The sequence below is a fragment of the Capricornis sumatraensis genome, chromosome 17, assembly GCF_032405125.1.
Source record: "Capricornis sumatraensis isolate serow.1 chromosome 17, serow.2, whole genome shotgun sequence".
NCBI classification, from domain to species: Eukaryota; Metazoa; Chordata; class Mammalia; order Artiodactyla; family Bovidae; genus Capricornis; species Capricornis sumatraensis.
In genome coordinates this window covers 60,710,919-60,723,115 of record NC_091085.1, presented here as the reverse complement: position 1 = coordinate 60,723,115, position 12,197 = coordinate 60,710,919, and the positions used below count along the sequence as shown (strand labels likewise).

The window sequence follows — 12,197 nt, the reverse complement described above, 5'->3', positions numbered from 1 at the left end:
CAGTGAGCCTCGCCAGCCCTCAGGACCCAGCGGAAGGGGCTCCTACCCTGCAAAGCCTCCCAGTCCCGCTCCTCTCCCCACTGGCCTGTCACGGTGTGGACACTCAGTGTGTGATGGCACCAGAGGGTGATTCTTTCTTTCTAGGTTCGTCTTCCTCAAGAGGCCAGAAGCCCTATGAGGGCTGGCACTGTCCCGTGCTCATCTCTGTAACCTCATGCCTGGCACACACAGCTGAAGCCCCCACGGCCTCCTTGTCCCCCAAAATTCAGTCTCCACATGGGACCTTCCTAAGGCCAACACTGACCATGCCACTCCCCTGAATCAAATCCTACAGGTGCTTCCCACACTTCTGGGACCAAGATTTAAATTTCTGCTGTGGCCTCAGGACTTGTGTGCTCTGGTCCCACCTCCTATCCAGCCTCATGCCACCCTCACTCCACCTCCTTTGCCCTGTTTCAGCTGCCCTGACTTTCTTAAGGCTCCTCGTGAGCCTAGCCGCCTCCCAACAGAGGGTCGCTGCATTTGCTGCTCCCTTTTCAGGAACACCCCACCCTTTACCCTCTCGGCCTGAACACCCCGCCACTCTCTTAGCACACGCCTTCCAGGAGGCTTTCTCCAACCCATCACCTGGGCCGCATCCCCGCTAGGAGGTTCCCCTCTCAGCCTCTCTGTTACTTGCACATTTACTTGTTGGTTCTTTGCCCAACATCTGCATGCACCATCTTGGTTTTATTCACCTCTGTATTCCCCACTCCCACCACAGGGCTGAGACACCACTCAGTGTTCAAGAAGTGTTTCCTGAATAATCAATGCCTATTTCAGACCTCTAGGATCAGACGCCTTCTCCCAAGAATATTCACAACCAGGAACGGAATAACCCACGGTGGGTGCTGGGAGCTCGACCTCAGCTACCTTCCCCACCACGGGCTCAGGACATGGGTGTGGTGGGCGGACGAGGAGGAGTGGGTGGGTGTTCAACAGTGAAGATCATGCAGAGGCCCCTGGTGGGGGAGGAGGATGTGAATAGATCCCCCAGGGCTCAGGTTCTAGAGGGAGAGAGAGAGTGTGTGGGGAAGCAGAGGGCGAGGTGCAAAGCTGGGAGCAAAGGAGCCAGCACTGGGGCTCCTAAGGTCACTCGAGGCTGGACGCAGTATCTGGTCTCCCCACAGAGCCCTGGGCCCTGCCTGCTGGAGCTGGTGCTAACTGAACACACCCAGGACTCCCAAGGTGGCCATGGTGAGGCAGCCCACTCAATTCCTCCCCTAGGACTGTTGCCCAACCCCCAGCCCCCTGAGGGTCTCCCTCCTGGAGTCAGACACCCTCTGGGCACAGCCTTGGCAAGTGGGTGATTCTCTGAGTCTCCAAGGTAATTCTCTAGCTTCATCTTCCTGGATCAGGACCCAAATTTAAGGCCATAAAAGGAGGTCCAGTAGCCCCTGAGCAAACACCCACCTCTAGGAGCTGGGAAGAGTCACCCTGGCAGTTGCCCACACTGCAGAGATGGGACGAGCTAAGCCGTCTGCTCTGGGGACAGGAGACCCAGTCAGGGGGTAGCCCCTCTTAAGAGACCTTGGCTCCAGCTCCCCCCAGGCACCTGCCCTTATCCTTTTAAAGCTCCTCCTTCTCCCCTGAACACGCTCTGAAAGCAGGAATTCCACAAGAGGCAGAACAATCCTTAGAGAGGGGCTACCCTGTTTAAGTGACCTGGGTCACAGCTGCAGAGAGAACTCACGCTAGAAGTTGCAGGGGCCACCTGGCCTGCTAGGTGACCAAGGCCCAGGGGCTGGGAGCTGTGGGTGAGGGGCAGAACCGGCCAGTCCGTGACTCTCAGGCCCAACACCTGTTCTCAGTTGCCCGCCCGTGTCCTGGTTCGTCCCTGCCAGGCCGCCTGTGGCTCTCTGGCCCTGCTCTTGAGCAGCGGTTCATCCTGCCTTACCACGGTTGCCAGGCTGGGAATGTGTTTGACCGAATTCTCGACCTCCTCTTCGGTCACCTCGACCAGCGTGCAGTTCTCGTCCTCTGATGGCAGCGGCTCCGCCCCATGCCTCGTGACCCAGGGGTGCAGCTTCAACGAAGGACAGGAGGGGTGAGGGGCCGTTGCCACTGGCTCCCAGAGACCCTGCCTGTGAGCAGAGCCAGGGAGGGAACGCGGGAGGGGAGAGCCAGTGGCCTGAGGTCAGGGATGCAAGAGAGCAGGCAAGCCAGGCAGAAGGTGGGGGTAAGCCAGGTGGGAGGAAACATGAAATAGACGGAGGGAGGGAGCCACGAGGCCAGAATGTGAGCGGGACCGGATTCTCCATCTCGCCCCATGTCTTGGCAGAAGGGCCTGGAATTTGCCATCTGCCTTGCATGGTTGTCTGAGGAGCACCCATCACTCCTCTGCAACTCTCTCTGATGCCTGGAAGGCTCAGCTCAGAGTAGGCAGCATCCTTCCCGTTTTACAGAAAGGGAAACTGAGGCTCGGGGTGGCACAGGGAGGCCACTGAGAAGAACACAATCAGGAGGGGACTTTGGCAGAGGTCTGCCCCCCAACTACGTGCCCCTTGGATCCAAGCCTTTATCTGTAACCTTTTGGGCTGCCCCCTCTTCAACTGCTAACTGCTTAGCTGAGGTGCCTAGTTCCTGAAGGAAATCTCTAGATTTCTGAAAGGTCCATGTGTGTGTACATGGCTGCAAGGGATCAGTAGGGATCTTATCTAATGCTGCTCTTGCAACATAGTGGAATTCAGCAGGCCAGGGCCAGAGGTAGACGGTCAAATTGCTTACTAACTTCCTCTCACTCCCATTGTATTTTCTCAAAGGGATAGGAAGCGTCAAGGAAAAGACCCCAAGATTTCGGCAGCCACAATGGAGCAGAGACTCTGGTCTGGTCTGGGGAGGTGGAGGCCATCAGTTCACGCCAAGTGGAGCGAGTGCTAGTTGCCTGGCTGGTAGCAGATCCCACTTCCACAATCACAGTTAACACAAGTCCCAAATCCTCCCCTACCAGCTTCCAGCATCCCAGAGGCCACAGGGCATGGGAGGGCGGTGGTGCAGAAGAGGGTGTGGCGCTGTAAACAGAGGAATGTGGGGCCTGACCGAGGCAGGGTTGAGCCAAAAATCCCAAGCCGAGGAGATAGGCTGAGCCCCTGGCACATACCCCAAGGGGCAGCAGATACCTTGATCTCTGGCACCACAATCCTCGACTCGGGGTTCTTGTCCAACATGCGCGTGATCAGGTCCTTCAAATCCTCGGCTATGTCAGGCCTGGCGGGAGGAGATACATCAAGGGTGGGAGACGTCACCAAGGGCTCGGAGAAGATAGCGACTTGCGGTACACGAAGGATACTCACTGATCTGGAAATTCCAGGGCCTGACTCTTGATCTTACTGTGTAAACACATGATCCGCTCGTCCATGAACGGGCACTGCAAAGAGAGGTCAGGGACAGAGCAGCAATCAAGGGCTGGCACAGCTGTCCTTCAAGGGTGGACGGCACTCCACATGGGTCACAGCAGAGAAAGAAACAGCCCAGCAGCCCAGCCCAGGGAGGAAGCAGTTCCCATTCCCCAGAGATCTGAAAGGACCAGGAGTATCTTTCCAGAAGGGTTAGAGCCTTCCTAACTACACTGGCTTTCCTCTGTAGCTGTGCGTTAATTTACCTACATAAAATGTTAGTCGCTCAGTCGTGTCTGACTCTTTGTGACCCCATGGACCATAGCCCGCCAGGCTCCTCTGTCCATGGAATTCTCCAGGCAAGAATACTGGAGTGGGTAGCCATTCCCTTCTTCAGAGGATCTTCCTGACCTAGGAACTGCACCTGGGGCTCTCCCATTGCAGGCAGATTCTTTACCATCTGAGCCATCAGGGAAGACCATAAAGCAAAGACCGAAAGCAAACACTCACTTCACCCACCTGCCCTGTGAACATTAATAATACAAAGAACAACACAAAAGACAAAGCAGCAGTAGCTGTGATTGGTGAGGGCTCAGCCTGGGCCAGGCATTGTATTGAGGTTTCTCAGGACCAACATCTCATTTGGCTGTTACCTCTGCCTAGAAAGGGCTTCCCTGGTGGCTCAGAGGTTAAAGCATCTGCCTGCATTGCAGGAGACCTGGGTTCGATCCCCGGGTGGGGAAGATCCCCTGGAAAAGGAAATGGCAATTGCCTGGAGAATCCCATAGACTGAGGAGCCTGGTGGCTACAGTACATGGGGTCGCAAAGAGTCGGACACGACTGAGTCGGACACGACTGAGCGACTTCACTTTCACTTTCTGCCTGGAATGTTCTTCACACCAGTATGTGCATGGCTTGTTTTCTTCCATCATTTAGGTGTCTGATCAAAGCTCAACCTCTCAGGGAGGTCTTCCAGAGTTCCTGTCTAAAATGGACACCCACTCCACCTCCATATGATTTCTCACCATCGCATGTCCCCTCCTGACATTATATTCCATATATATTGGGGAGATTTCCCTGGTGGTCAGTGGTTAGGATTCTGTGTTCCCACTGCTAGGGACAAAGGTTCAATCCCTGATTGGGGAACTAAGATCCCACATGTCACATGGTGTGGCCAAAACATAAAACCATATGGATTTATTCACTGTTTAATTCCTGCACGGGAATGTCAGCTCCAAGAGGGCATGGATTTTTGTCTGTCTTGCTCACTGCTGACACCCAGTGCCCAAGAACATTTCTGGCACAAAGTAAGGGCTCAATAAATATCTGTTGAATTAATGAATGCTTGAATTATTTCTGCTGATCCTCTCAGAAGCCATAAAAAATAGTAAATACTGGACTTCCGTGGTGGTCCAGTGGTTAAGAATCTGCCTGCTAATGCAGCAGACCCAGGTTCCATACCTGGTCCAAGAAGATCCCACATGCCACAGGGGAACTAAACCTGTGAGTCCCAACTACTGAGCCTGCACTCTAGAGAAGGCGTACTGCAACTATGGAGCCCACGTGACACAGCTGGAGAGAAGCTCCCACTCACCGCAACCAGAGAAAACCTGCGCACAGCAACGAAGACCCAGTGCAGCCAAAAATGAGTAAATAAATAAATACTTTTAAAAACAGTAAATATTGTTCTCATTTTACAGGAGAGAGAAAACAGAAGCTCAGAGAGGTGCTATGTCCTAGGAAGCATGAAACTGGGATTTAAGCCTAGACTCTACCCTGAAGCCTGTTCACACACCACCTCCTGGGTGACAAGGTGATCTTCTCACAGGGGGAAGGGCCTGACCCAGGAGGAGCTCAGGGATTGTTTTGGAAACAACCCTTTTTAAGCGGGGTGCTCAAAAGGCTGCAAAAGGTCACAGAAAGTGACCTTGTCTACTCCTGTCCAAGGAAAATGATGCCATGAGAAACAATAACTTGAGATGTTAGAGTTGCACAGGTGCATCCATGTGACAACTCATCAGAGTACACTTTTAACATCTGTAGATTCCCTGATGCGTACATTTTAGCCCAAAAGATGAAAGCCACAGATAGTGAGCTCTGGCTAATGACTGCACTCTGAAGCATATGTAAGAAGGTATAATTCTTCCAACTTGACTACAGGATTGAAAATTTTCTAATCAAATGTTGGGTTGTGGGGAGGAGATTATAAACTTTACTTCTTCACGGGATCAGTTTCTTAAGCTTTTCTCAACAGGAGCATAAGCTCAGGAGAAGGAATAATTCTCATCTTTACTGCTCACATAATCAGTCTGAACTTTAGAATTAAAAATAGAAGCCCCCAAATACGAGTAATATAAAAATAACAAAAGAGCAACAAAATGAAGACAAACAGCACTCCCTAAATCAATAATGCCAAATGTTTTAAATTCCATTCCAATTCTATTCTTCCAACAACAGCTTCTAGGAACACTGTTGAGAAGAACATCAAAGCAGTACCAGGCTCAGAAAGAAAGACTGCAGTTATTGATTAGTGATGCCTATCTCCTGTTTAGAAGTGGAAAGAGGTGCACATTTGCTGTCCTTGACCTAAATTCATCAACTGTATTTACAATCTCTAGAGCCTCTGCCAAAACCCTGTTTTAGCAGGTTGTCTTTTCACAGATAGATATGACTGTTATGTACAGCTATGTATATTCGGGAAGGCATACTTTTCCATATGCAGATCTAACTGTGGAAATAAAATGAAATAACTTTTAAATGAGTAAGTTCTATCTCCCTGCAAGGGTAACTATTAGTCCAAGGAAGCCACCCACAACACCCAGGACACAGGACACCCCACCTTACCTGGCCAAACACAAAGCAGTACAGTGTCACACCCATGGCCCAAACATCCAGTGCCTGCAAGAAAAAGAGAGCTCAGTGCGAGGGGGCAAGGGGCAGTAAAGGGCATAACCTTCTTTCACCTATCCAGGATCCAATCCTCCAGCTTTCCTTTGGGGAAGCAGCTCTTTTTGACTGCTCAGTCCATGGGAGTTTGAATGGGGCTGTTCCTGCCCATCAAACCCCACATCTCACTGAGCGTATGATTTACGCCTGGCCAATGAAAGCAATACTTTCCCCAGGCAGTGTGATTGGCACATGACCCTAAACTGTCCAATCAGAGCAACACTTCGGCAGGCACAGTGATTGGTTAGAGGATGGGCATATGACCCACACTGGGCCAACTACAGCCAATCCTAGGATTTTCACTTGAGTCCTACAGAAAGAAAAGTGCTCTTTTCCACTGAGGCTTGTAAACTGGTAGAAAGTAGCCCAGAGTCGCTGATGATGTTCACCTGGGGAGGAAACCAATTCAGGAAAACAGCTGAGAGATGGAGAGACAGATTCCTCTTTGAACCTCTGAATCTAGCCAAGCCTGAGGCCAACAGAACCCCACTCCTCATCCACAAATCACTCTTTAAGCCAGTGAGTTAGATTTTTGCCACTTACAACTGAAAGGACCCTAACACAGGCAGAATTGCACATCTCAGGCAGGTCCAAACCTACCTTCCCAGAGAAGATCTTCCGGGTTTCCGAGAGCGACTCAGGAGCCATGAAGGCTGGGGTGCCCACAGTGTTAGAGAGAAGGGCATCACTGCCCTTGAACTCATTGCTCACACCAAAGTCCGCGATCTTGATGTGCCCATCTTCTCCCACCAGCAGGTTTGAAGGTTTGATGTCCCGGTGGATGATCTTCTGGTAGTGTACTGGGGGCAGAATGGGAGAGAGGGGACAGAGAATCCACACGAGGAGCTCCATGTGGCCCACATAGCCCAGAGACACAGGCAGGAGGCCCTCTGTTCTTCCAGGGTCCCAGGCCCTTCCCAGCCTTCCCCTCCCAAACCTGTGAAACACCCTCAGCTCTAAAAGTTAAAGGGAATGTCTAAGCAAGCTGTCCCATCCTCCAAAGTAAGGAGTGAAATACTGACTGCCAATAGTAATTGGTAACCGCCTGCCATAGTTTAAGTCATGTGTGCATGGAGAGCTTTTGCTGAGCTTGGCTCCCAGCTAGAAGCCTTAAAACTTGTGACGGTCAAGCATGTTTTCATTTATTAACGCCACCTCACAACCTGTTCACCAAACCAACAATGACTGGAGCAGATCTGATTTGAAGTGTGAAACACAGAAGGATTGGGACTTGGCTAACGGTTCCTGCCTGGGTGTCCACCCATGGGCAAGGACAATCCTATGATCTGGAAGACCCAACTGTGTTTCTGGGGTGATGATGATGATGATACTGGTAATAGGAGCAGCAGCTTCTTTTACTGAATGCCCAGTCTGGGCCCTCACCGTGTGTTAAGTGCTTCCCATTGACCCCATTTCAGTGTCACAACAATCCTGTGTAATAACAGGCAAAGGGTATGAGTCAAAATGTTTAACAACCAGTAGCAGAAAGGACACCCTGCCAATCAGAACATTGATGTCCTGGCTGATTTCAGACCTTGTGAGAGAGATTTTATTCCCATTTTACAGATGAGGAACTAAGGTTCCCGGAGGTTAACAAGATCCCAGGGTTGCTGGGAATAAGGGGTGATGCTAGGAAATTAACAGTGCCTGGTAGAAAGAACTGGATAAACAGTCACTAACACTATTGCTCTTAGTTTTTCTGTGTGGCCAGAAGAAGGGTTTCTGCTTGGAGCGGGTGTCGTCATAGCGCAGGCAATTCTGTTTCCTGCCCACCTCCCTGTGCTCCAGGAGGGAAGTAAGAAACCTTCCACTTTCCATCCACTGTCTGGGATGGCTAACCACCCCCTGGGTGAGAGTCCTCCTGTGGGCCCCGCTTACAGTACTCGATGCCTTTGATTAGATCCTGGAAGTAGAAACGGGCCTGGTCTTCAGAGAGTGGTTTGAGGGTGGGCACTTCCATCACAGGCCTGAAAGGTCAACACACACATGAAAAGCAAACCAGACACACCAGCCTTTGCCCCCTCCCACCACCTCATTCAGCTTTGCAGCTCAAGAAGCTTCGGGCCTCATACCTGCTGGGAATGGGGACACTCACCCTTGGTTGACCAGTTCAAACACTGTAGGATAGAGAAGGGGGTGAATGGTTACATTGGGAAAATGGAAATCCATCTTCCTCCCCTCCTCCCCAGCTCCCAGCCACCCCTAGAAACACTAAGAAGCACTGAAACTAACATGGGGGGTGGGAGGGGAACAGTCCACTGAACCAAAACCACAGAAGGTTCTGCTTTTCTAAGTTCCCACCAGGAGGCTAGCGGTCAGAGATTTCTGGTGTCCCTGGGACCCCAGGCTGGCTATACATCTGGTCCTCAAAACAGCTGAGGACCCTCTGCCAGAGGAGACAAAGCAGGGAGACTGGCACAGGTGGGGACAGCCTCTCATTGTCTTCTCATACCTAGGTGGGAGGGGGTGGGAGGGGAGTCCCAGGGATACGACTGATGCTAAACTATCTCCTGTCACTCATCCACGTCCTGAGCCAAAGCCCTGCCAAAGAACAGGTCTAAGGGGAAGCAACCCAAATGTGGATTTACGTGGACACAAAAGCAGCAGCCCTAGGGGGTCTTCTGAACCCTAGCAAAGTTTCAGTTTAAGAAACAGCAAGAACAAATGTCAATTACCCCTCTCACATTTTCCAAGCTGCTAGGCTGTGTCAGGCTACGTAAATCAAAAATTGTCAGATAATGTTCTAGTTCTTTAGCACTCTGTGTCAGCTGGCGCTCCAACCTGTGACTTCAAATCAAATCAAGACTTGGAGCTAGAGGTGGGGATGGTGATCTCTCTGCCACCTCAAAGGCCAGCTGATTCTGTTCCTCCTAAACAGGGCCTTTCCTGACTCACTGCCTGCTAGCTTCCTCACAGCCTTGTATATGTGGGATCCCCCACCCCACCATCAAGTATTAGATACACTATGTTCAGGGAATGCACAGGGTTTTTGTTGTTGGAGAGGGGCGGTATTTTTTGCATTTCTAAAAGTTGAGGTGAAATTTCAGAATATACTACTATTCTAACGTGCATGATTTAGTGGTATCTAGAGTCTACTGCCTCCAGGGCAAGCATCGCCTCTATCTAATTCCAGCACATTTTCAGTCCCCTGAAAAGAAACCCTGTGCCCACTAGTAGTCACTCCCCACACCCCGTCCCACAGCCCTTGGCAACCACTAATCTGCTTTCTGTTTCTACAGATTTGCCTATTCTGGACATGTCATATACATTGACTCGTACAATATGTGACCCCTGGTAACATGCTTTTTCACTTAGCAGGTTTTCAGAATTCATCCACATTGCAGCATGTATCAGTACTTTCCTCCTTTTAGTGGCTGTATAATATTCCATAGTATGGCTATGCTACATTTTGTTTACCTATTCATGAGCTGATGAACATTTGGGTTATTTCCACATTTTGGCTATTATGAATAATGCTGCTATGAACATTCATGCACAAGCATTCCTGCACAAGTGTTTATGTGTGGCTGTTTTCAATTCTTTGGGGGTACCTAGGAGCAGAATTGCCAGGTCATGTGGTGTAGTTATTTTAATTTTGTTCTGCTTGAACAGATATAACTGGGACTATGAAGCTGTACTTTAGGAAATGAAAAAAACAGCACAGTGGATTTCAAAGTCCCATGGAGGATGGTTTTCGAGTTTTCTGTTTTCTAGAAGCACACACTGGAGCTTCTTATGGACAAAAGGTGTTTCAAAGCTGTCCAAGGGCTGAGATGGCCAAGGGGAAAGAACCAGCTCCTCAGACAAAAAGAAGGCTTAAAGGTTCAGATCAGAAAAGGAACTTAACTCCCCCAGGGCCCCACCCTGTTTTCAGGTTCATCAACCGGCAATGGCCAAACCCGAGTTAGGGCAAATCTGCTGTGGCTTCAGGCAAAGGCAATGGCTCTGAAGGTAAGTCTCCCACCAACAGGAGCTCTGGGCCCCTCAGCTCCTGCTTTCCCACCTTGCAAACTTAACTTTCAAGAGCTGCTTTATGAATTTCAATGCTTCCTCCCAAGCACCAAAGGTCGGTTGGCATGAGGGAAGCTGGCCTGTTGAAACAGGTGTATTTTCAAGTCGCTCACAGTTTAACCCCTCCTGGGCCTGAGTGGCAGGTGAGAAGTTTTTAACCCCAAGAAATACTGATCATGTTCTCTACCCTTTGAGAGTCAGGCCTGCAGGTGCAGAACCCTTGCCGATATCTGCTAACTGGCTTCACACGCTGCCCACTCTGTCCTAGCCACACACAGCTATGGCTGGAAATGAAAAAATAAAGTATCGGGATTGTTTCAAAATCACTGGAATCAACACACCAAACCACACGGTTCCTTCCCACTTTGCCACCTCAAGAAGTGAAAAACTCTGTCCATGAAGCTGCCTGGTCCAAATGGCTTACGCAACTCCTCTTTGAAGCTTGAGTCATGTTCTTTACATGCTCATTCAACTCCTCAGCTCAGTACCCTCCAAGGTGGACATGCTTGGCAGTCCAGTGGATAAGAATCAGCCATGCAGTGCAGGGGATGCAGGTTCAATCCCCGGTCAGGGAACTAAGATCCCACGTGCTGTGAAGCAACTAAACCCATATACCACAACTAGAGAAGCCTGCACGCCACAACTAAGACCCATCACAGCCAAATAAATAAATATTAAAAAGAAAAAAAAATCCTCCAAGGGCCCCCTTCTCTCTCAAAGTAAAAGGCAAAGTCTTACAATGATGTGAAATGCCCTCTGCCATCTGGTTCCCAGGGTCCTGCACAGGTCTCACCTCCGTCAGGCATCCCAGGAGCCACTGTTTCCCAAGCCTCCAACCTGGAACTCCTGATTCCCCTGACCCTGCTCAGGTTAGCTTTTGTCCATGGTGCTCTCACCTTCAAGCTTCCCTGGTGGCTCAGCTGGTAAAGAATCTGCCTGCAATGTGGAAGACCTGGGTTCAATCCCTGGGTTGGGAAGATCCCCTGGAGAAGGGAATAGCTACCCACTTCAGTATTCTGGCCTGGAGAATCCCATGGACTGTATAGTCCATGGGGTCACAAACAGTCAGACACGACTAAACAACTAAACACAGAGCATAGCTGTCACCTCTGAACCCCTACGCCTAGTAATACTTAGGTGGAGTGTATCCATCTGCCCCCATCAGAGCACTAAAATGCCCTGAGGGTGTAGGGCCAGGGCTTGAGTTTCATTCCCGGAAGGGCTTAGATCAGTTCAGTTCAGTTCAGTCGCTCAGTCATGTCCGACTCTTTGTGACCCCATGAGTTGCAGCACGCCAGGCCTCCCTGTCCATCACCAACTCCAGGAGTTCACTCAGACTCATGTCCATTGAGTCAGTGATGCCATCCAGCCATCTCATCCTCTGTCATCCCCTTCTCCTCCTGCCCCCAATCCCTCCCAGCATCAGAGTCTTGTCCAATGAATCAACTTTTTGCATGAGGTAGCCAAAGTACTGGAGTTTCAGCTTTAGCATAATTCCTTCCAAAGAAATCCCAGGGCTGATCTCCTTCAGAATGGACTGGTTGGATCTCCTTGCAGTCCAAGGGACTCTCAACAGTCTTCTCCAACACCACAGTTCAAAAGCATCAATTCTTCGGCGCTCATCTTTCTTCACAATCCAACTCTCACATCCATACATGACCACTGGAAAAACCATAGCCTTGACTAGACGGACCTTTGTTGGCAAAGGATTGTCTCTGCTTTTCAATATGCTATCTAGGTTGATCATAATTTTTCTTCCAAGGAGTAAGCGTCTTTTAATTTCATGGCTGCAGTCATCATCTGCAGTGATTTTGGAGCCCCCCAAAATAAAGTCTGACACTGTTTCCACTGTTTCCCCATCTATTT

At 50.2% G+C, this 12,197-nt stretch overlaps 1 protein-coding gene across 4 annotated transcripts in view; it reads right to left on the bottom strand.

The window, feature by feature from the left end:
- The window catches only part of CAMKK2 (calcium/calmodulin dependent protein kinase kinase 2), a 51,006-nt gene that overhangs the window by 6,522 nt on the left and 32,287 nt on the right, over positions 1–12,197 (bottom strand). For 2 of the 4 annotated variants that reach the window (XM_068989898.1, XM_068989900.1), the window contains exons 8-14: positions 8,416–8,437; positions 8,199–8,287; positions 6,921–7,120; positions 6,219–6,272; positions 3,333–3,406; positions 3,159–3,246; positions 1,937–2,065 (exon numbers count right to left, since the gene is read on the bottom strand). In XM_068989898.1, coding sequence (XP_068845999.1) covers positions 1,937–2,065; positions 3,159–3,246; positions 3,333–3,406; positions 6,219–6,272; positions 6,921–7,120; positions 8,199–8,287; positions 8,416–8,437 — 656 coding nt within the window. The remainder of the gene's footprint in view (positions 1–1,936; positions 2,066–3,158; positions 3,247–3,332; positions 3,407–6,218; positions 6,273–6,920; positions 7,121–8,198; positions 8,288–8,415; positions 8,438–12,197) is intronic. The other 2 variants (XM_068989899.1, XM_068989901.1) reach the window with 1 other exon arrangement.